Source organism: Puma concolor, chromosome A2, assembly GCF_028749965.1.
Source record: "Puma concolor isolate L17-30 chromosome A2, mPumCon1.1.hap2, whole genome shotgun sequence".
NCBI classification, from domain to species: Eukaryota; Metazoa; Chordata; class Mammalia; order Carnivora; family Felidae; genus Puma; species Puma concolor.
Genome location: NC_141668.1, coordinates 36,796,832 through 36,819,331, shown reverse-complemented (window position 1 = coordinate 36,819,331; position 22,500 = coordinate 36,796,832). Strand labels below are relative to the sequence as shown.

The 22,500-nt window shown below is 36.3% G+C and overlaps 1 protein-coding gene across 14 annotated transcripts in view; it reads left to right on the top strand.

Annotated features, from left to right (window-relative positions):
* Window positions 1–22,500, top strand: part of FOXP2 (forkhead box P2) — a 570,611-nt gene that overhangs the window by 497,074 nt on the left and 51,037 nt on the right. For 10 of the 14 annotated variants that reach the window (XM_086692029.1, XM_086692022.1, XM_086692037.1 and 7 more), the window contains 5 exons: window positions 4,270–4,407; window positions 5,538–5,738; window positions 7,315–7,483; window positions 19,032–19,245; window positions 21,051–21,155. In XM_086692029.1, coding sequence (XP_086548155.1) covers window positions 4,270–4,407; window positions 5,538–5,738; window positions 7,315–7,483; window positions 19,032–19,245; window positions 21,051–21,155 — 827 coding nt within the window. The remainder of the gene's footprint in view (window positions 1–4,269; window positions 4,408–5,537; window positions 5,739–7,314; window positions 7,484–19,031; window positions 19,246–21,050; window positions 21,156–22,500) is intronic. The other 4 variants (XM_086692056.1, XM_086692070.1, XM_086692086.1 and 1 more) reach the window with 1 other exon arrangement.

The following is a 22,500-nucleotide window of genomic DNA, read 5'->3' as shown; positions in this document are numbered from 1 at the left end:
TAAAACTTGGGGACCATTTTCATAACTCTTACAATAATTCTTTAGATTTCATTTGAGGTGAGACGTGATCTTTGCACTTGTCTCGATAACTTTTGACTCCTTCAGTGAGGTACATTCAGAAGTTTAATATAAACACATTTATAATGTTTTAAACTAAAGTCATCATCTGTTCTAGGATAATACCTAAATACTTTTGACTTTTTACCATTTGGACTTATTTCAGGACCGCTTCAGAATTTTTTCCTCTCTCTTTTCAGAAAATACAACATTATGTCCATTTACCCAGTACTTCTTGGCACACAGAACAACACATCAGATGTGTGCTTAATTCACCTATAAGAAAATAAAAAAAGGGCAAAGGAAACCCTTACTTGGTCCATCCTTGTGGGGAATTTTAGTTCTGTCAGTATAGTAAATACCAAGAGAGAAAGACAAATCTCCTAACCAAAGTTGACTCCATTCCCTTCCTTTACTTTTGAAGATTTTAACTGCCAGACTACAGTTTTCCTAGGACAGCCATTCAGAACCAGCTGTTTCTCCCCTTTGGTGGCTGTATAATGTTTCCTGTTTTCTTAGACCCTACCAGACTTTTATTTGCCTTCTCACCAGATAATACCTGAGGTAACCTCTCCCTCCCCTGCTTCATGATGTATCTAAATGTTTGTCCCTTATTAGGATATTTGCATGAACAAAATTATATATCCAGAGGAGAATATTTTCTTAAGCCTAACACTGGACTTACAAAGATATGTGTGTTTCAGAAAGGTATCCATGTATTTTCAAACATGATGCTGGTTTTACCTGTTTTACCAGATCAAGTAGCATAATCTCCAAACAGATTTTTCATGTACTCAGTTAATCTCTATCCATCTTTGTCAGTGAATTCTTCCAGTAGTTTGGAATAGCAAAGAAGTGCACAGAGGTTGTAACAAAAGTGATATAGGAGGGGCAAAGGAAATGTGTTACTTAAAATGAGTTGCTTGAAATGGAGAAGTTTTGCATTTTGAAAATTACTAATTTCTGAAGAAGCAAGTGGAGTTGTCTACCTGTAACATGTAATACATATAATATCTAACTTAACATTTGTTACAGGAAAAACTGTTTTAAGTACATATTTATGGAAATAGAGTGTTCAATTCATTATGTGTTAGTTGGCTTGTCTTTCTACCTATCTTTATGCCTGTATATTGTCATATATATACAGTCTGTGTGGCACCTGGGTGACTCAGTCGGTTAAGCCTCTGACTTCAGCTCAGGTCATGATCTCAGTCTGTGAGTTTGAGCCCCTCATCGGGCTCTGTGCTGACAGCTCAGAGCCTGGAGCCTGCTTTGGATTCTGTGGCTCTCTCTCTGTCTGCCCCTTCCCCATTCATATTCTGTCTCTCTCTGTCTCTCAAAATTAAATAAACATTGAGAAAAAAAAATTAAATAAATAAAAATACAATAAAATGCAAAGGTAGAATACTTACTTAAATTTGCCTGTACACCAGGAGCCACTGTTGCAACAAGCTATAGAGTCGGATAATTTTCTGTACATATTATATAATACATTTATTTACTTTTAATAAAGTTTGTGTTCTTTAATTTTTTTTTATTTTTTTAATGTTTATTTATTTATTTTAAGAGAGAAAGATAGAGAATGAGCAGGGGAGTGGCAGAGAGAGAGGCAGGGAGAATCCCAAGCAGGCTCTGCACTGTCAGCATGGAGCCTGAGGGGGGCTCAAACCCACGAACTGTGAGATCATGACCTGAGCCAAGAATAAGAGTCAGATGCTTAACCAACTGAACCACTCAGGTACTCCAAAGTTTGTGTGTGTGTGTGTGTGTGTGTGTGTGTGTGTGTGTGTGTGTGTTTTAAAGAGTCCTACAGTTTGTATAAGCTTAAATCTAACTCTAACTTGCAGTATGACAGTCCTCCATTCGTAAAACTTTTCTCAAAAAGTGCATTTGATATCAGTCACATATGAAGTACGTTTCATTATAGATATAGAGATAATTTTTAAGTTTATTTTTTGAGAGAGAGAGAGACAGGAAGAGAGGAGAGAGAGAAACCCAAGTAGCATCCGTGCTGTCAGTGTGGAGACTGATGTGGGGCTTGATTCCCATGAATCGTGAGATCACAACCTGAGCTGAAATCAAGAGTAGGTCATTCAACTGACTGAGCCACCCAGGGGCCCCAGATGTAGAGATAATTAAGTGAAAGCTCTCCATATGCTAAAAAGTGATACAGGGCTTCGATGAGAGAAGTGTGGCAAGTTTTTATCACATGATTGAATTTATATAAGGTATATATCTATGTGTATGTATATCTATATGTATTTGTCCATCTACATATACATAATATCTATCTACATATATGTGGTATCTGTCTATATATGTGTAGTATCTGTCTGTCTTTTTGTCTATCTGGATTGGCAGCCTTTTTGAAGCTTAACATTTCTGTCTTACCCTGACTCTTAATTTTCGTTTGATTCCTTGTTATTTAGAGATAGTAGGAGGTAAATAATTGGTGGAAGAAAAGTCATCTTTGTGGTAGGTTTTTTTTTTTAAACTACTTACCTAACCATTATATTTGTTTATTGAGAAATAAACAGTTAAGTAAACTGGCCACTCAGGTTTTAAAAACTAAACACTTGGGCAACCCATTGGGTCAATTAATTTTATAGCACACATTTCAGAATGCCTTTTATTATGATAAATTCAAATGTAGTAACCTATAACATGTCAGTATGTTCTAAAATAATCCAGAAATACTCAGATAATCACTGAGTTTTTTCCCATCACAATGTGCTTCTTTTTTGTCATAAAACTAGATCTAATCAATCCATGTTTTGAGATATCAGCACGGGATAGACAAGACAAAGTTATTTCTTAGTATTAAATATGAAGTGTTTGTGTTTGGGGGTGGGTACTTTATCCACCCCAGGTTTCTTTTATTTTTTCTCTCCTCACTTCTTTTTCATTATTGATTTCTCCTTTCCTTATAACATGAAGTGCCAGAAAACTTTGAACTATGTTAAAATGACTATTTAAAATAGTCTATTAATCTTTTTTCTGTTTTCAAAGACACATTGTTGTCCCATGAATTTGTTCTAAAGCAGTATTTATGTAAATACATGGTTTTATTTACAGTAAAAGTAGATTGTTCTTTCTAGGAGAGAAAGTGATTGCCTTTTCAAAGGTTGCAAACTGGGCAGGTTGACAAGTTGTTTGATTCCATGCTGGCTAATACAAGCAACGCCCCCCAACAGCATGACTGTGGCCGGGCTGACCATCTACCAGAGGCTTTCACACAAGGTTTTGTCCCCCTCATCCCTCCTGCCATTCTCTTTCCTTAGAACTTCCTCTCTAGCTCTTTCTCACTCTGTATCTTCCTTGCCCCCTCCCCCACTTTCTCCTGTTTCTTTCTCTTCCTCCTTATTTGCTTTTCCTTTTGACTCCATAATTCTCAGAACCTAGAAGAGAAAGACAATTTTAAGCAAACATACTTTTTTTTTTAATTTTAATGAATCACCTTTGAATAATCTTTAGACTTCCAGACCCCCTAGTATAAGTTTAGCTAGTTCGAAATAAGAAAATGTTTAGAGAAGAATACTTGGCTTATGATTTTTTCTTTGAGGGGACCTGTCTGGGTTGCTATTTTGTGGAAACACATGTGTATATACATCCTATATGAGTTGAGACATGTACTCATGAAGTAATATGTATTACTATACGTATTTTTCTAATATTTATATATTTGATATACATATATCCATAAAATTTTGAAGATGGTGATTGTTTTATGCGTAAGTACATTCTACATACATTCTTTTTACTAGCTTTGATAACAGATATGTATATGCATACTTTTCAAATTGTTTAATCTTTATTATTTGTCATAATCCTACCTTGAAACCATTGCCAAAGGCTTTCCGTTGATAACACTATGACATCGGTGCGATGATTGATTAGGAAGTATTGAGAAGCCTGACATTTAATTGTTTGTTTTTCACGATGCTAGTCAAAGCTCCAACATCTTAGCGTAATACATGTGAGGTAAGTAAGGAACGTAAAGATAGCATCTGATGAAATCTGATGTCTCTGGGAGGCCAGTGTCTACATGCTGTGGTACTTTAATAGTATTTTCAAAGAGTTAAGTAATATGCAGATATCATCAAAACAGTGAGCCATCATTTCTAAAGGATTTACTAGCGGTGACCTATAGCTGTGAAGTCGGTGAGCAGACGTTTGGTTATGATCACCCCTTCTCTTTCTGTCCCTGCCCAGGTGCCTGTGTCGGTGGCCATGATGACTCCCCAGGTGATCACCCCTCAGCAAATGCAGCAGATTCTTCAGCAGCAAGTCTTGTCTCCTCAGCAGCTCCAAGCCCTCCTCCAGCAGCAGCAGGCAGTCATGTTGCAGCAGGTAATGTGGGTTACCTGCTTTGGTGTCCTGGCATGTGGCGCACGTGTGCACCTCTGACGACAGTGCCGTGGGCATGTTTGCCAGTCACTCTCCGCTTGAAGGGACAGCTGATCAGCATGCAAGAACATACATGCCGCATTGTGACTGCAGAACTACATCAAAAAATTTAGATCCCTCGGTCTTTTTAAATTCATCAAAGTCTACAGTAAGAGCAGAGAGAGGCGTAACTTCAACATGGAATAAATTAATAGTTTAGTATTCATATGCTTAGGAGCATTTGATTTGTACACTTGCCAGTAAGAGTGCAAAGGGACTTCTAGATAATTCTTGCTTTGAAAACTCGTTAACACTTCAGCACTCCTTTATGTTCGTGGAAGTATGAGATTTAAACTGGCCATTTGGTTGCGATAGGGAAGGTAACATCCTACGTTTTCTTTCCCAAAATATACTTGGTGTTTAGGCATAGAGAATATCTACTTATAAAAACAAAGTTAAGCAGCCAAGTTACTAACCCATGAAAGTTATCTTTTTTTTTAGTGACAAAACTAGCATTTCCAATACGAACCTTATTGGGCCTCGAGTGTGTATAAAGTGGACTTTATGTTGTAGACTTACTTAACCTAGAGAAAATAATGTGCTTTACCCAGATTCTTACTGATTTAATCGCTTTGCTGTCTCCTATGGCTGATGGCCACAGGCCAGTTGCTTCTACTTCTAAGTCTAACATTCTTCTGTACGTCTGATGGATTAAAATATTTTCCCCGATCAGAATTGAACAACCTGATTCTATGTAGCCATATATTTGGTTCTTATAAATGGTAGAGTATATAACCTATTTGAATATCCCAGTGGGACTTCCGATGTAATCAGTTAGGGTATTCATTTGGTTCTGGCCCATTAGAATATAGGTTTCCTATGCCCTCCTGTTTAGGATTTTTTTGGATTCTGGATTGGAAAATTTCAGAGCTGCCTTGGAAAAAACAAATGTATGTAGATGTGTCTCCTTGCATCCACTACATATCTTTTGTTGTTCTTGGGAGGTGAACCTTAATGGATACTCTACCATATGCCAGTCTAGAAGAGTTTAGGAGATTTATAATACATGAAACTTTTGCCTTTATTTATTAAAGTCAAAATGGTTTATTCAGCAACAACTACAAGAGTTTTACAAGAAACAGCAAGAGCAGTTACATCTTCAGCTTTTGCAGCAGCAGCAACAGCAGCAGCAGCAGCAGCAGCAGCAGCAACAGCAGCAGCAGCAGCAGCAGCAACAGCAGCAGCAGCAGCAGCCGCCCCCGCCGCCGCCGCATCCTGGCAAGCAGGCGAAAGAGGTAGGAGCCACCTGCCGTCGGGCTCACCGGCAGGGCGCAGCGGTGCCAGGTGGGGACTGGGTGCCTCGAGGCCAGGGCGGCCTGAGATCTTCTTAGCGCAAGGCTCTCCTGTCAAAGATGCATTATGATACATTTTTACCCAGCTTAATAACAGTGACAGTAGAACTCTCCTGCTCTCCTTTTTTGTAGCATGGGACTTGAGAGTTACAATCCAATGCTGCTGTCTGTCGTCTAATGTTCACTAATGAATCACAGTGTACAAAGAGCAAGCTCTGTGGTGGACAAAGTACTGATTATCTTGTATTCACCGAGAATCTAAGTTGGTGAGGGAACCTTATTTTTCTCAGTGGTGCAGCTCAGAGAACATGCATGCAAATGTAGCCCGTGGTTGCGGGGTGGGGTGGGGGGCTAGGGGAGAAACCGGTGGAACACAGATTTCAAAGTCACGGGCCCCTGATTAATGAACTGCTACTGTAGGTTTGGAGTGGCGAGTAGAAAGTTACAGTTTGATATGCTCATAAATCAAACTGACAAGCTGGCTTCTCAGGCCGAGCTTGCACTTGTCAGCAAACTGCATCAAATATAAACATAATACAAACAAAACATGTTGAAGTAGTTAAATTGATCAGCAGGTATCAGAGCCGTTGTCTTCAAGCTGCCCATTATGCAAACGTACAGGAAACAGTTTTGACCTCCTGAGGCTTTGTTTCTGTTTGGATTTGTGAATAGAATTTCAGACAGCCATCAACTACAGAATAGAAATTGCTCCCTTATTTCTCCGGAGGCTCTGGGCAATCCACATGACTTGCTCCATTATGCAGTCTGTTTTCCAGTGAGCGCATCAGAAGTTTCTCTTTTCCCCAAACTAAAAAGGAAAGGTCTTCCCCAGCAGCTTGTCTGTCTCTGCAGTTGTGACTGCCTCGTCATACCCTCCCGAGTCCAGAGAACTCTGGTTTGTCTTGTAATGCCTCACGAAATTGGAAGTTGTACTTTTCCTTATAATAAGGGCACTTTTTTTTTTTGCCCTGCACATAATTCTGCCTTTAATGTATTCCAACAAGAGAAGAGAGGAAGAGAGAGAGCTAACAGGCCTGTCCTATGAAGGCTACATCCAGTTTACTAATAGATCACCAGAGACCACATTCATGGGCCTCTGCAGATCAAACTTACTCAATTGGAAAAAAAAAAAAAAAAAAAAAAAAAGAGAAGAGTGTTGTTGAAGTTGACTGTCAGTATAAAGTGTTATTTTTTTAGTATAGATAAACTTATTATCATCATCTGCAATAAGCCAATTTTTTTTTTAAAAGTCTGACACTTTGTTGTAGCATACTTTTTCTAAAGCTCGTTCCATACTCTTTCATGCAAGTTCCTTGGTTCTCTGCTGCTGTGTAATATTTGAAAGAAAGGCAACCGAAAATCTAGAACTTGCTCACATTCTGCTTTCGAACGTTGACCATGGGATGCCCATTCAGAAACTCACCGGGGCAGTGAAAGGAGCGTGTGCATTTCTCTGTATGAGAGCTGTGTGCAGACCATGTGTTCCCTGCTGTTTACGGGGCCGGCTTTTCTGCACCAGCAGCAGCAGCAGCAGCAGCAGTTGGCAGCCCAGCAGCTTGTCTTCCAGCAGCAGCTTCTCCAGATGCAACAACTCCAGCAGCAGCAGCACCTGCTCAGCCTTCAGCGTCAGGGCCTCATCTCCATCCCACCTGGCCAGGCGGCACTTCCTGTCCAGTCGCTGCCTCAAGGTACACACAAAGTGTGCACACTTCACTCCTCGTGTGGCACTTTCTACCATTTCATGCCCTGTCTGCCTTATCCCTCGAGAAGTTTTGTTTTTATGACCTTCAGGTTTATTGTTAAAACACGATCGTTACCATGGCTGCATGGCCCGTTTTCTTGAGGCTCAGAGATTTTACTACACACTGAGTTCAGGTGTGTAGTGAAACTGCTTCCAAGTGTTTTGTTAGATATTAAGTGCGTCCTTATTAGTCTTAGAGCCGAAAATAATTTATAAGGGCAACACAGTTTAGGTGCTATCGAATGTACACTGAAGACCTACCTGCAGGGAATTGGATCAGTGGGAAGGCTAACAACATTCCATTTAACAAAGGTGAGCTGATAGGAGTTTGGGTAGAAAACTGATTTAAAAAAAAAAAAAAAAAAAGATAGAGGGTGCCTGTCTGGCTCGGCAAGTTGAAGACCAGGCTCTTGATTTTGGCTCAGGTCATGATCCCAGAGTTGTGGGATCAAGCCCTGTGTTGAGCTACATGCTAAGTGTGGAGCCCGCTTGGGATTCTCTCTTGCCCTCTCTCCCTCTCCCCTCCCTGCGCACTCTTCTCTCTCTAAAATAAAAATAAATCAACAAAAATATAGAAGTTCCTAAAAGTTCCTAATCTTCATGCTAACACTCTTAGGTATAAAAAGGAGCCTTTATGTATTCCTATAGAGAATATTCCATTCCAAGCTATGCTTTGTAGAATCCCATCTAAATCGTGGGACCATATTGACCTTATTTTCTCTAAAGTAATATTGCCTGTGCATATATTGTAAATTACAGCTTCAAAAAGCTGCCAATTGTATTCTTATTCATTTTTCTTCCATTTTATTTTACTTTATTTTATATTTTATTTTATTTTATTTTATTTTATTTTATTTTATTTTATTTAGAAACAGAGAGAGACAGAGCACAAGCAGGGGAGGGGCAGAAAGAGACGGAGACACAGAATCCAAAGCAGGCTCCAGGCTCCGAGCTGTCAGCACAGAGCCTTATGTAGGGCTCAAACCCATGAATGCCAGATCATGACCTGAGCCAAAGTCAGATGCTCAACCGACTGAGCCACTCAGGCACCCCTTATTTTTCGGATAAGAAAACTTTGCATGTACTGTGATAATACAAGAAGATAGTACCATAATACAACACTATAAATCATACAATTGTATATATTCATCATTTGACTCAACTTTTGGGAAACGGAAAGCATTCTTAGTTTAAAACAATGATAGTAAACAAAATGACTCCTTGTGTGCTAAAATTACTGGTACAGGCAAAAGTCATGTATCATTAAACTTCATAAAAGCATATTCTAATTTGCTTTTGGATTTTGTTGGAACAAACTTTAATCCAAATGGACTAATTATATTTGTTACAAAGGGGCTCACATTGTAGTATTTTATGTTCATCTTTCTGACTCAATAGGATATTCTGAATAAAATCAAGAACAATTAAATAGAAAAAAAATAAAATTAGGCAAATAAAAAACTATCTTTAAAACACACATAATCTTGTTTCTGGCACATGAAACTTAAAATATTGCAGGGGCACCTGGGTGGCTCAGTCTGTTGAACGTCCGACTCTTGATTTTGACTCAGGTCATGATCATAGTTCGTGAGTTTGAGCCCCGCATCAGGCTCTGCACTGGAGTCTACTTGGGATTCTCTCTCCCACCCCCTCTATGCCCTTCCCCACCTCTCATTCTCTCTCTCTCTCTCTTTCTCTCTCTCTCTCAATCTTTCTCCCTGTCAAAATAAATAAACTTTAAAAGTAAAATAAAATAATGTAAAATAAAATAAAATATTACAGTAAATGTTGTTCACTTTTTTTTTTTATCAAATTACTATCACAATGGCATATTTTCCCTAGAATTCCCTCTTTCCCTTGATTTCAGATCTTCTGATTCACCTGATTGAATCACTCCTAGGAAATCAAAAAAGGTAAAGATTAAATAGTGGAAGAAAAACAAGGCCATAAACCCACTTTTCTAGACCATTCCAAAGAGAATTGAAATAAACCATGGTGTCACCATAGCAATGAATGTTCTATTCACTAACTATGTTCTTTGAAAAAATAAATATAATTTGAGGACCAATGAAGAAATAAGGTTTTAAAAAAAAGAAAGGTATGTACAAATTAATTCAATATAAACATGGATTTCTTTGGTAGAAACTACACTAAAACCGAAGCAATGAATTTATACCATTGTTTTTTTTTTCAGTAAAATTTACATAAAATCTGTGTTTAAGATCTAATGATATAAGATTCTCCTCAATAGAGAGAAGCAAGGTCTACCATGATTTTGAGTAAAACCATTGAAATAAACATTTCAAGAAAGTTTAAAATAGATGCTCACAGAGGGACGCCTGGGTGGCTCTGTCAGTTAAGTGTCTGACTTCAGCTCGGGTCATGGGCTGTGAGTTAGGGCCCTGCGTTGGGCTCTATGCTGACAGCTCCAAGCCTGGAGCCTGCTTCGGATTCTGTGTCTCCTCTCTCTCTATCCCTCCCTTGCTCACACTCAGTCTCAGAAGTCCACAGAAGTAAAATATAGTCTATGTGCGATATATTTGTTAAACTACATTCTTCCAAGGCAAACATACAAATATCTTGCTGAAAAAAGAAATTTATTATGACACAACGATTTTAATGATTTTCAAATGAAAATTTACTCTAATTTCTGAGCTTTTTTAAAATAGAATTTTTTTTTCCTTTTCTTCTATTTGTACTCTCCATTAAATATGTGAGAGATTACACACACGAGATAGAGAACATTGAGGAAAATGAAATAAATCTGCAAGCACATCTGGGTTTGAGCAGAATATTTATATTTTAAACAAAATACATGCAAGTCATATTGTGTTTTTCACCGCTTAGATGACTAAGTGTGAAAAGTGCCACTGCGGAGACTCATCAGCCAAACACAGACAGAATGTGTCAGATAAACCAGCCACAGCAGAGGAATAGAACTTCATGGGGTGGTGCTGGGATCCCAAAACTGAATGGGAGAAAGAAAAGAAGTCATTGTTAGATAATGGAAGCCTTGAATTATTTCTGCCTTAACCCTTGGTTATTTCAGATAAAAATATTTTAAATATTTTCATTGTCAGTTTCCCAGTTCACTTTGCACCACGTTTTTGGTTGGCTGATGGATTGGCCATGGATGATAACCACAGGAACACCAAGTAGGATTTATTTATACACAATGATGATCTTTAAAAATATGCCATATTTGAAGTATTTACCCCCATGATTTAACACAGCTTCCTCAGGCTACTTTTTAAAGTTCCAACTTCTTCAACCATATATAAAATAAGTGTATGAGAATGAGACAGAAGTAACAAAATTATAATAATTTTGATAGGAGTGGGAGATGCGTCAACATTTTTCTCTATGTTACAAAATGACATAATATATCACTTTAAATTATTTTAAATATTAAGTATTTAAAGTCACCATGAATATTACTATATTGTTGGATTTTGATGTAAATTAGGCAATTAAGTTATCATCTCTAAAAGCATATATGGGGACACCTGGGTGGCTCAGTTGGTTAAGCATCTGACTTTGGCTCAGATCATGATCTCACAGTTCATGGGTTCGAGCCCCACATTGGGCTCTGCACTGACAGCTGGGAGGCTGGAGCCTGCTTCAGATACTGTCTCCCTCTCTCTCTGTTCCGCCCCTGTTCTCTCTCTCTCAAAAATAAATAAATAAACATTTAAAAATAAATAAATAAAAATCATACATAGAGTGACTGTAGGTATACAGAAGTCAAATAAAAAAAGGATGGATCTGTAAATCAATATCAAATAAAATACTGATTATGAAGCTATTTACTCCATAGATAGTACAGTTTGTATGTCAGCTGGTAATTATTTAGTGACACATTTTCATGACCCAGTACTATTGTCTCCAGGTTAGAAGATAGGAAATTATTGTGCGTGCACTTCTCATGTTTTTGACATGAGATAGAAGTCAGTGTATTCCAGTACACAATATATTCACAGACTTACTATGACTGTGGAGACTAAAATATATGTGGCAAAAACTTTATTTCATTCCAACATTCTACATGTTTTTAAATTTATAAAAGCTATTTAAAATATAACACTTTTGTTACCAATCTGAAAGACCAAACAGAAAATGCTAGAATATCTAGCCAGCACTATTTTGAACTAACACCTTCTAGAACTAGATGAGTTTGGAATGAAAGAACTGTTGAATAATAAAGTGAAATCTTTCTAAGCATAAGAATGTCCTTTATGCTGAGTTAGGAATGTGCTGAAGTTTGTCGTTAGGATGAGTATTCAGTCAAAATCAGGTATTTGGCTTTGACTCATTCTCTGATTATGGAAATCTAAATAGTCAAAGCTCAGTCGGTTGAGCATCCTACTCTTTATCCTGCTCCTTTTGGCTCAGGTCATGATTCCAGGGTGGGGGATCAAGCCCCACATTGGGCTGCATGCTCAACATGGAGCCTGCTTAAGATTCTCTCTCTCTCTCTCTCTCTCTCTCTGTCTCTCTGTCTCTCTCTCACACCCTCTCCTCCACTCGCTGTCTTTCTAAAATAAATAAATAAGTAGCCAAATGCATACTTCAGCATCACTTCTGGCATCTTGATTTTTTTGCCTAACCTGTAATCATGTGCTTGCATAGATCACCTTTGTATCTAATCAGGGTAACAGCACCGCAATATGGACAAGGCATGTGGCGCAGAATTATTGTTACCATCTTAGTATTTCCTTTTAAATACCAGTCAGTCTTTAATTTGTAACTTGGAGGGGAAACTCCTTTGGGGTTTTACATGCTAAAGCTCCATCAGTAAGCTGAAGTTTAGATGTACATTTATGATTGCAGGAATAAAACTTTGCAAAGTTAACTATGAATGCTATTAATTTTATGTATAAAAAGTAACTCACAACAAGTTAAATACATAGAGAAATATTAGGCGTGTTAATTTTTGAGGAAATGTAAGTAATGATATATTAAATTATATCATAATTCTAATTGTCACAGAATTGTTTCATATACCAGCATGCATACATTAAAATGAATTTATTTCCATTTAGGCCATAAGTCTTTTTAAAGTTCTTTTTGTCAGCTCTTTGTATCTTGAAGGAAGACTCAAAAGCAGAATGTCAACTTTGACCCATTAAAGTTCCATGGTGAGGAAAGCTGAGAAATTACTGTTTTGTAAAATAAATCACAAGCTTAAAAACTGCCTCCTCTAAAAATTTTAATAGTGAAATCATAGTATGATTGTATATATAAATGTAAATATAAATAATATGTAAATATAAATATATGTGTGTGTGTATATATTATATATATATTATATATAATATATATAATATATATAATATATAATATATATTATATATACAATATATAATATATAATATATATTATATATACAATATATATAATATATAATATATATATAATATATACAATATATATAATATATATAATATATATATATTATATATATATATATATATATATATATATATATATATACCCTGTATTCTGGTATCCCAGAAGTTCCTTCTTTGTGGTGATATTTGCCTTTGTCTCAGTTTTAGCCAAATAGCTATTTTGCTCCTTGTAATTCAGCTTTTGGGCAAAATATGTATTCAGTACACTTCTCATTAAACATACATTTTAAAGATGGGCACTATACCTACAGGTTAAAGTAGGCCCCCAGTCAAATATAAATCCATAATATGTTAGATCTGGCAAATTATAAATGAACACAGGTCTCTGAAGGATAGCCCAGAAACCAGAATGACGGTTGCCTGTGGAGAGAACTAGGAACCGTGAAGTCAGGTCTGGTTCGGGAAATTCGATTTTGCAATGTATAACCTTCTCTATGATTCTGTTATTTTGGCCATGTGCATATACTACTTTTTTTAATGTAAAATTTAAGATGAAAGTGAAAATTACATGATAATAGTTCAAGAATTCAAATTACTAAATATCAAATTAGTTCAATAAAATATGTGAATGATACAAATACTTCTACAAAATTTGCTTTTATGGCTTTTACTTATAAGTAACTCTAGAAAATAAGCAGAGTACTATTAAATAAGTTAATTTAAAAAAATCACAGTAGACTTACTTTACATCATAATGTATAAAATTATTTAACATTAAAAATTAATTACTAGACATAAAAAATGAAAAGACATTATTTTTGTGTGAAAAAGCTGCTAATGTAATTTTTACCAATAAGTAAAATATTGGAATTTTTAAATCTTGTGTGCTCCAAGACTGTATAATCTAGATATGAATTACCAAATTTTAATTAATTCTTAGCACAGCGGTTTTCACCCAATAGATACTCCACAAACTATGAATCTAGGATTAAGGAATATTATTTAATTGTTTTACCTGTGGTATTACATGCAATTTGATTAGGAATTCATCAACTTATTCATTCAACTCCTAGAAAAACAAACCTTTTAATGCTTATTTGTAGTACTGGCAGTGAACGAGAGCCAGTCCAAGCCATCATCCATCATCATTTCTTGATTTTTTTGTGGTCATGGAATTTTAAAATTGCATAATCATACAACTTTTTGGTGCTAGTATTGTTATGTATGTATCCTTGAAATAAGTTACTAAGAAAACTGAATACTCTTTACTTGGGATTTTAAATTGACTATTATTCTGTGATGGTCTAGTCCACTGATTCCCAGATTATGCACTGCTACTGTTCTGGTCATTGAACAACTCTTTTAAGTAATACACATTGAGCTTTCACTCACTGCAAGCACTCCTAGAGGCACTGGGGACAAAGCAGTCAAGAGGACAGGCAAAAATCCCTGCCATCACAGAACTTAGATTTCAAATTAAGTAAAATGTATAGTGCTAAGTGCTATGGGAATTTTTTTTTCTTTTTTTAAGTCAGGATAGGAAAAAATAAAGAAACCTTAGAAACGGTAGGGGTTGAACTTGTAGACAGGGTGGCCAGGGAAGGAGTCCTGAAAAAGGGTTATGTGGGCAATGACCTACAAAGGTGAGGAGCTTTGCCGTGCATTAGCTCTAGAGCTAGTTACTCAACTTTCCTGTTCCTCAGTGTCCTCATCTCTAAAATAGGGAGAATAATAGTAGCTCAGGGTATTAGATTAGACCTGAAGCATGCAGAAAAGTGACTGGCATATCAGAAGTACCATGTAAATTTCTAACAAAACAGAGACAAAGGAACCTACTGGAGCAGTGAGTTGGGTTCCAAGGGGCTGCATAAATAGAAGCTTAGTTTTGAACTAAGCTAATTTTGGAAAAAGTCTTAAGTTTATAAACAGGCAGCCTGCAGTTCATGGGAGGGCTGGAGAGCACCTGATGAATCCTAAGCCCACACCCGTTATTTAAAACTGAAATAAATTAATGCAATTGTAAAAAGAGTTTGTTGTGTTTTTTTTCCTTTTTATCCTCAAATGGATTTGTAAAACAAAGAGTTAAAGAAGAGATTCAAGGGTTTCTTTTGTTTCTAGACATCATGGAACTGATGTATATGTTAACATTAATCATGAGCCTCCAAGATAGAGACCAGAGATCTCTTAGATCTCTGATTAGAAGTGTTCAGATGACTACTGTCCCATAGAACACAGTTTAGGAAGTATTGAATGTGTTACATTACTGCCTGAAAATAAGTTAATTTTCGCAAACCTCAAAACTTCAAAACTCACGAAACTTTCAAAATTGTACAAAACGGATTGGCTGGTTGTTTCATATTCATCGTTTTGTATCCATGGAAAAGAGCTAAGTAAATTGTAGGTGTGAAAACTCTGTTCATGAGCAATATGACAGTTTGCTTTTAAAATTTTTCCTCCAAAATTGTCTGCACGTTGGAATCATCGGTGGAGCTTCAGAAACAGACTGATACCTGTGTCCTACCTCCAGAAATTGTGATTTAATTGGTTTGGGCTGTGGTCAGGGCATTGGAAATTTTAAAATGTCCCCAAGTGAGTCTAATATGCAGACACTTTGGGGAACCACTTCTACTAACAGGAGTCTTTTTTTGACATCATCTATTCTCTGCCCCTTATCTGTAATATTTAAAAACCACTTCCTTCCTCGTTTAATTAAGAATCATTATTTGGATAGCGAATAGGTTATTTATTCATCAAACATCTATGTGCTTAGTATTTGTTGCCATACCATTGTGATATCATGCTGATACCACTAATTTTCCATACAAATGAATAGTATAATAGAAGTCTGCTTTTTAAAAGGTAAGTGGATACTTAGGTTAACTAAATTATTAATAAAATTCAAAAACTGAATTATTAATAACATCTCTAACTGATATAGTCTCTAAAAACATCTAAGAGTCTTTAGCCAAGGTATAAAATTTTATCAGCCACTCGATCTTTAGAATCAACTAGTTTATAATTCTTTAGATATTGGCCTTACAGGATAGCAAGTACTCATAAATAGTATGCCCCGCAAGAGCCACAGAACTTCCATGTGAAAACCAAAATGCCTACAAAAACTCTATGAATCTGTTATAATCAACTAAATCAACTACTATTTATTGAACACATACCAGGCACTCTTCTAGGCACTGGAGATAGATAAGTAAAATAAGAAATCCCTACTCTTGCCATTTTAAGTTTAAATTGCAGAAGAGGGAGACTGATGATAACGAGTAAAACAGATAAATATTATAGTTTCAGAGACTGACAACGCTGTTAGGAAAAAGAAAGCAGAGTGAGGTGACAGAGAATGTTAGAAGGCAAGGTGGGGAGGGGCAGTAGTTGAAAGTATGGTCTAAGACCTCTCAGAGGAGGTGAGCCTTGAATCATCTGAGTGAAGTGAGGAAGTCATGAGGAGATCTATAACCAAAATCGCCTGTGCTGTGGGAACAGCCAGAGCAAAAGCTGGAAAGGGAGCAAATATTTACTGCCTTTAAGATGCAGAAGAAAGTATAACAGAGCAAAATGTACAGAGTGAGCAATAGATGAGGTCAGAGAGGCAGGCAAGACCCAGATAATAAATGCCAGCACCTCACAGGCCATAGTAGGGTTTTTTGTTGTTATGTGTTCCCTTTCTTTCCTTGTGTTTTTTTCTAAGTGTTCTGGAAAGCCATTGGAGGCTTTGTCTGGAAAATGCCATTGCCTAATTTACATTTAAAGAGATAGATTTTGGCTGATATATGACGAGAAGTAAATTATAGCAAGGCAAGGGGAAAGCAGGAAGACAGGAAAGGGTAACTGCACACCAGGCAAGAGTGGACGGTGGGGCAGAGAGGCAGAGTGAGGTGGTGAGGGCTCGCATGCAGAAGATGTGTAAAAGCTGTGATGTAAAAGGATTGGTTAATGGAGTTTTGCTGTTAGGACACCTAATTCATACAGACAGGTAATCAAAAAGTTACAGTCAGGTAAGTTTCAGAATCCTGGGTTAAAGCAATAATTAATGATGTTTATATAGAAATTATGTCCCATATAACCAGAGTAATACCTTAGTTTATTAAACCATCCTCTTTTATGTAGAAAAAAATAGTTTTAAATAACTGGAAACCTGAGTTATCCAGTCTTTTCTTCAGTCTTAGGCTGTTTTAAAATCTTCAGGAGCCAGAATCACCAAAATGATAGTTTTCAGTAAAACTATCTGTAAGAAATTGTGATAGGCATAGCAATTTAAGGTTACCACTGTGATGAATAATTTGACCAGAAGTTATGTTTGGAGCAGTGAGAATTCTTCTGTCACTTTGGGCTACTTACTACTATGTCTAGATTGATGGTTTTCCTAGTTGCAGGGGGAGGGGCGAGCAGGCTGACTCTGCTTGACATCATGTTCTGTTATCTTCCCCTAGTTTCCCCTGCCTGTTCGATCCTGCTCCCTTCCCCCACACCTCTTGATTGATCGGCATCACTGTAGCATCTGATGTAGATGTGTGCTGGGTTGTGGGAGTGGGGGTATTGGATTAGTACTTCCGTCCTTGTGTTAGATGTTGCAGATGCACGTAACATATGCAGAACCTAGATTTTGGAGCAGCAGTGCGTTAAGTTTGAATTCTGTCCACCAATTGTGAGCATAGTGATTTGGTAACATATTTCATCTTTTTAAACCTCCATGCCATGCCCTCATCTGTCAAGTAGAATGATTCCTAGCTTCAAGTGAAGTTAATTGAGATTATGAATGTAAAGCATCAGACTACAGCAGATGGTCAATAAGTGATAGCAACCATAGTTACAACTGCCTTTCCTCCTATATATCTTTATTCAATAGTTTTCATATTTTTAGTGTAATATTTTTTTTTAATTTTTTTTTCAACTTTTTTTTATTTTTTTATTTTTGGGACAGAGAGAGACAGAGCTTGAACGGGGGAGGGGCAGAGAGAGAGGGAGACAGAGAATCAGAAACAGGCTCCAGGCTCTGAGCCATCAGCCCAGAGCCCGACGCGGGGCTCGAACTCACGGACCGCGAGATCGTGACCTGGCTGAAGTCGGACGCTTAACTGACTGCGCCACCCAGGCGCCCTTTAATGTAATATTTTAAGAAAAAAGGCATTCAAATAAAACTGCCTGGATTTAAATCAAAGCTTTACCACATAGAAGCTTTGTGACCTTGGATACATTTTTGAACCTCTCCCTCACTTTGCTTTGTTATCCATGAACTGATTGAAATACAGTTATGAACTCATTGGATTTAGTGAAGATTAAGGAGCATAAGGTATGGAAAGAATCCGTGAAGGCATAGTACTTGGCATATATAAGTACTGTTATATATTTGACTTATAATAAGTAAACAGTAATCTCTCAATTCCTTATTTTGGAATTAGAGTTAAAAGCTAAAATGCCTTGATTTTCTGTTTTCATTCTTCATATATCTGGTAAATTTCCATGATCTGAAACAGGGCATTGTTTAAAATGGGTACTCATTTATTCTATCGTCCATAAAATGAAGTTTTCATATTATCTGTTTAATTGGTCCATGGAGGTAAGAACATTGGCTTATTTAGGACCTCCAAATGAAACTCAATTATTTTGTTTGTCTGTCTGAGAAAGAACAAAGTAACTTTGTCAAAGTTAATTGTCAAATGTATTCTTTTTCTGAGTTGGATGTTTACTGTTTTTCCCTGACATTTTTTTTCCCTGACAAATTTTTTGTTTACCCTCCTTACTTCTTTTTTTCTTTTCATTTCTTTTGATATATCTCATTTCAAAATCTATTTCTTTTTCATTTCCTTACTGATAAAAACTTAACACTAGCAATAAGTAAAAGATTCTGTTAAATAGTTTAACTTTCAAGTAGAACTTGCTGGCTTCTTCCATTAATCCTTGATAGTTTCAATACTATTATTCCCAGTACTATTCCCAAAATGGTAGTCTTTAACAAATAACTGATTATTCATGAGAAAGGCTATGGTGCTGATGGTGTAAAGTGAATTACTATTGTATATTAATTATGCTGGTAACATCACTTTTGTTGTTGGCATTAATCCAGTAATAACACTAAGCTCATTATATGAACTTTACCTTGTTATATTAGTGGGGCTTTCTTTCGTTTTGTAGCTGGCTTAAGTCCTGCTGAGATTCAGCAGTTATGGAAAGAAGTGACTGGAGTTCACAGTATGGAAGACAATGGCATTAAACATGGAGGGCTAGACCTCACTACTAACAATTCCTCCTCGACTACCTCCTCCACCACTTCCAAAGCGTCACCACCAATAACCCATCATTCCATAGTGAATGGACAGTCTTCAGTTCTAAGTGCAAGGCGGGACAGGTAAATCTCATGAGATTTGTTCTGTATTTATCTGTCGCCAACCTCTCCTTCCACCATTCATACAACTGAGGATTATGATCTGTACTTAACAGGGGAAAAATGTGTAAAACAAATTAAATAAAAACCTTTAGGTTATTTACCTTATATATTATTTTCATTACAGAAAGTAGCTCAAATACCAGGGATTTGATGGATTTGGTGGGGAATTGGCCTGAAGAAAGTTATTTTTTATTAAGTGCATATGGAATTACTGTATCGACATACTTTTATGGCTAATCTGTTTTGATGAGCCGGATTGCTGAAATGAGAACATTTTACCATTTTTAAACTTAAGAACCCCTTTCAAATAACTAAAGATGCATACATATCCCCCTTAGTAAATGTTTAAAAACACGTACTTAATATATGTTTAAGAACATGTCCATAGATATCAGAGAATCCATATACATGAGGGTACAATTACAGGCATAATAAACCAGAAGACAGAATATCTGGTATACCTTTTTATTATTATTATTATTATTATTATTATTATTATTATTATTGGAGCATGAGGGAAGTTGCAATTACATAAAAAATAAACTTATGATGCTAACTCTGAGTAAATTTGACTCAAAATTCATAGGGAAAAATTACTTGATTTCAGTTACCAACATTGAGTACATTATGTTAGATAATTTTCAACCTCTTGTTTTATTTTACTTGTGTAAAAACTGCCTTTATAAAAGGAGAACCCAGGTGCTCTTGTCCATTTACTGCCCCTGTTTCAAGCATGTAGCTCTATCTAATCAAGTCCTTTAAAGCAATTTATGTAAAATATGTAAGCTAGAATATTGCTTAACATAAAAACTATATTTTTAAAGGATGAAACATAAATGTAGGGTTTCTTAACAGAGTGACTCAGGCTCCTATGGTATTTTGCTCTAAACTTCACATTGGAGTGTAGTGGGTTGATAGTATTCTCTTATGTAATATGAATGTCTGCCTAGCTGTAACAAATTCTTTCTCACAAAGAATTTTTTTTTAAGAAACCTATATTTAATTACAGTACACTTTAAAATAGAATGCTGTAGTTTGGTGGTGTTTCTGGTCTTCATTTGAGTATCATGAAAAATTTTTCTTGTTAGTTTTCATCGTTAACAAACGGTATGCTTCTGAATGCTTTCATGCTATTGTTTTAATTGAGATAATTTGATGGTTATATACTGCAGAAGTTGGTTGATTTTTCTAGGCTCTCTCCATCTGATATAATACTCACTTATCAAAAGTCTTTGGTAATTATAGAAGGATATAGCTAATGAATACTGTTCCAAAGTAGATTTTTTAAAATCAGCAGTAACTAGTAACTATGGCTCAAACATAAATATTAAACAATTTAAATGATCCTAAAGGTTCATATCTTCTTTAAAAAGCGCATTTCAAAAATCTTATGGTGGATGTCCTATTACCTTCTTAAAAACACAGGTTTATTTCACTTGACCACATGTGAATATATATATTTTTTATTTAGAGGTAAATGTTACATTAAGGTCATATGGCAAGATTAGCATATGATATTATACAGTCCTCTTAGTTTTTCATCCTTTATTAACAGTCATCTTTGGCTCTATTTCTCCTCTAATTGGAACATCATCTAGCCTTGGCAGTTGAACTATTCAATAGAACGATTAAATTTTTCTGACTGCTCTGAGCTGAATTGACCTGTTTTGACCTGTTTGTCACTGATCGTAACCTGACAGGCGCTAGCAGCCTGCAACGATTATGGCTTTTTGAGATGACTCTGACGCCGTGTTCTTTTGCTACAGCTCGTCACACGAGGAGACTGGGGCTTCTCACACTCTGTACGGCCATGGAGTTTGCAAATGGCCAGGCTGTGAAAGCATTTGTGAAGATTTTGGACAGTTTTTAAAGTAGGTTTCGTACCTTTTTTAGGGAAGGGGGTGGGTTCTGGGGGAGTTTCAAGCGCACTGTTGAAAATAAACAAGAGAAAGCTGAAAGGGGGAAGTAAAGGTCCATCATAAGCCCCCTCTGAGTTTTCTGTGTGTTCCAACAAGTGCATGACCGAAGTCAGGCTACGAAGGCGACTGTCCGTCTTTACCTTTCCATCAAAATATTTTACAAGTCATTCGATAGGGGTTTTTTAAAGAATGAAAAATAGTACCCTACTGTAATAGTGCCATTAATAATTGGGAGACGTGTGCAGGATTCACTTAAATTTCAAGTTTTTAATAAAAATTTTAAGTAAAATTACATGAGGCGTCATGTAATATATCCACATTTCAACCCGATATTTTACAGGGTTATTTTTTTTAATCGCAAACTTGAGATTACTTCCTTTAAATAATGATATTTGACATATTTATTGAACAATAAGAATGAAAAGATGAAATTTAATAGGAACCAAAGTTTTCAGAAATAATTGTATTTCATCTACCTTTGTTACTTGTTGCCCTCAGGATCAGAGCGAAACACCCATGGCTGTATAGTTGTATGATAAATTCTATGGCTTCTCTAGCTTAAAATCAAAACTTTGTGTGTCCTTAATTTCTTCATACGGTGATAATTTTGTTTAATTTTAAGAGGTTCCTTTTCAAATAAGAATATGCATCTTTTATGAAACATTTTCCACGCACAATTCTGCCATACAAGAGATCTAAACAGAGAGCTACAGATAGGTTTATGGAGATGAGTAACTTCACAGGCTCAGACTCTTATGTTGTCATGGAGCAGCTAACAGGGTGAATGAACTGTTTCATGCTTCATCAACAATTAAGTTAATTAGCTCATTTGAAATTGCACTGCTTTGTTGCCAGGATGTTGGCAGAAACATCAAAAAGATGTGTTTACAAATGGTAGACTACAGGGTATAGAGTAAAAGCACCTTAACAACAAGGCACAAGTACTTGGCATCATAATAACTTCATAACAGAATTACAGTAAGACTTCCACAAGGATTTTCTTTTAAACTTTTTCTCATTTCTGACCAACTAAAAGAAAATTTGCTTCCTGTATTGCTATGGCTTTTGGAAAAGGCCTTAAATAAAATTTTCATGACTATTATACCAAAACAGTAGTGAGCTACCATTTTATTGGACGTGAAACTGATCCAGCTAATTTCATATTTCTTCATTTGAATACATTCATCCTTATCAATGTGTCGTGTTATTCCTTATCATAAGATCATTAAGAGGACTGTTGCTACTATTTCGTAAATGTGGTCATTTAAGAAATAGAAGTAGCCCAGTCACCATGTTA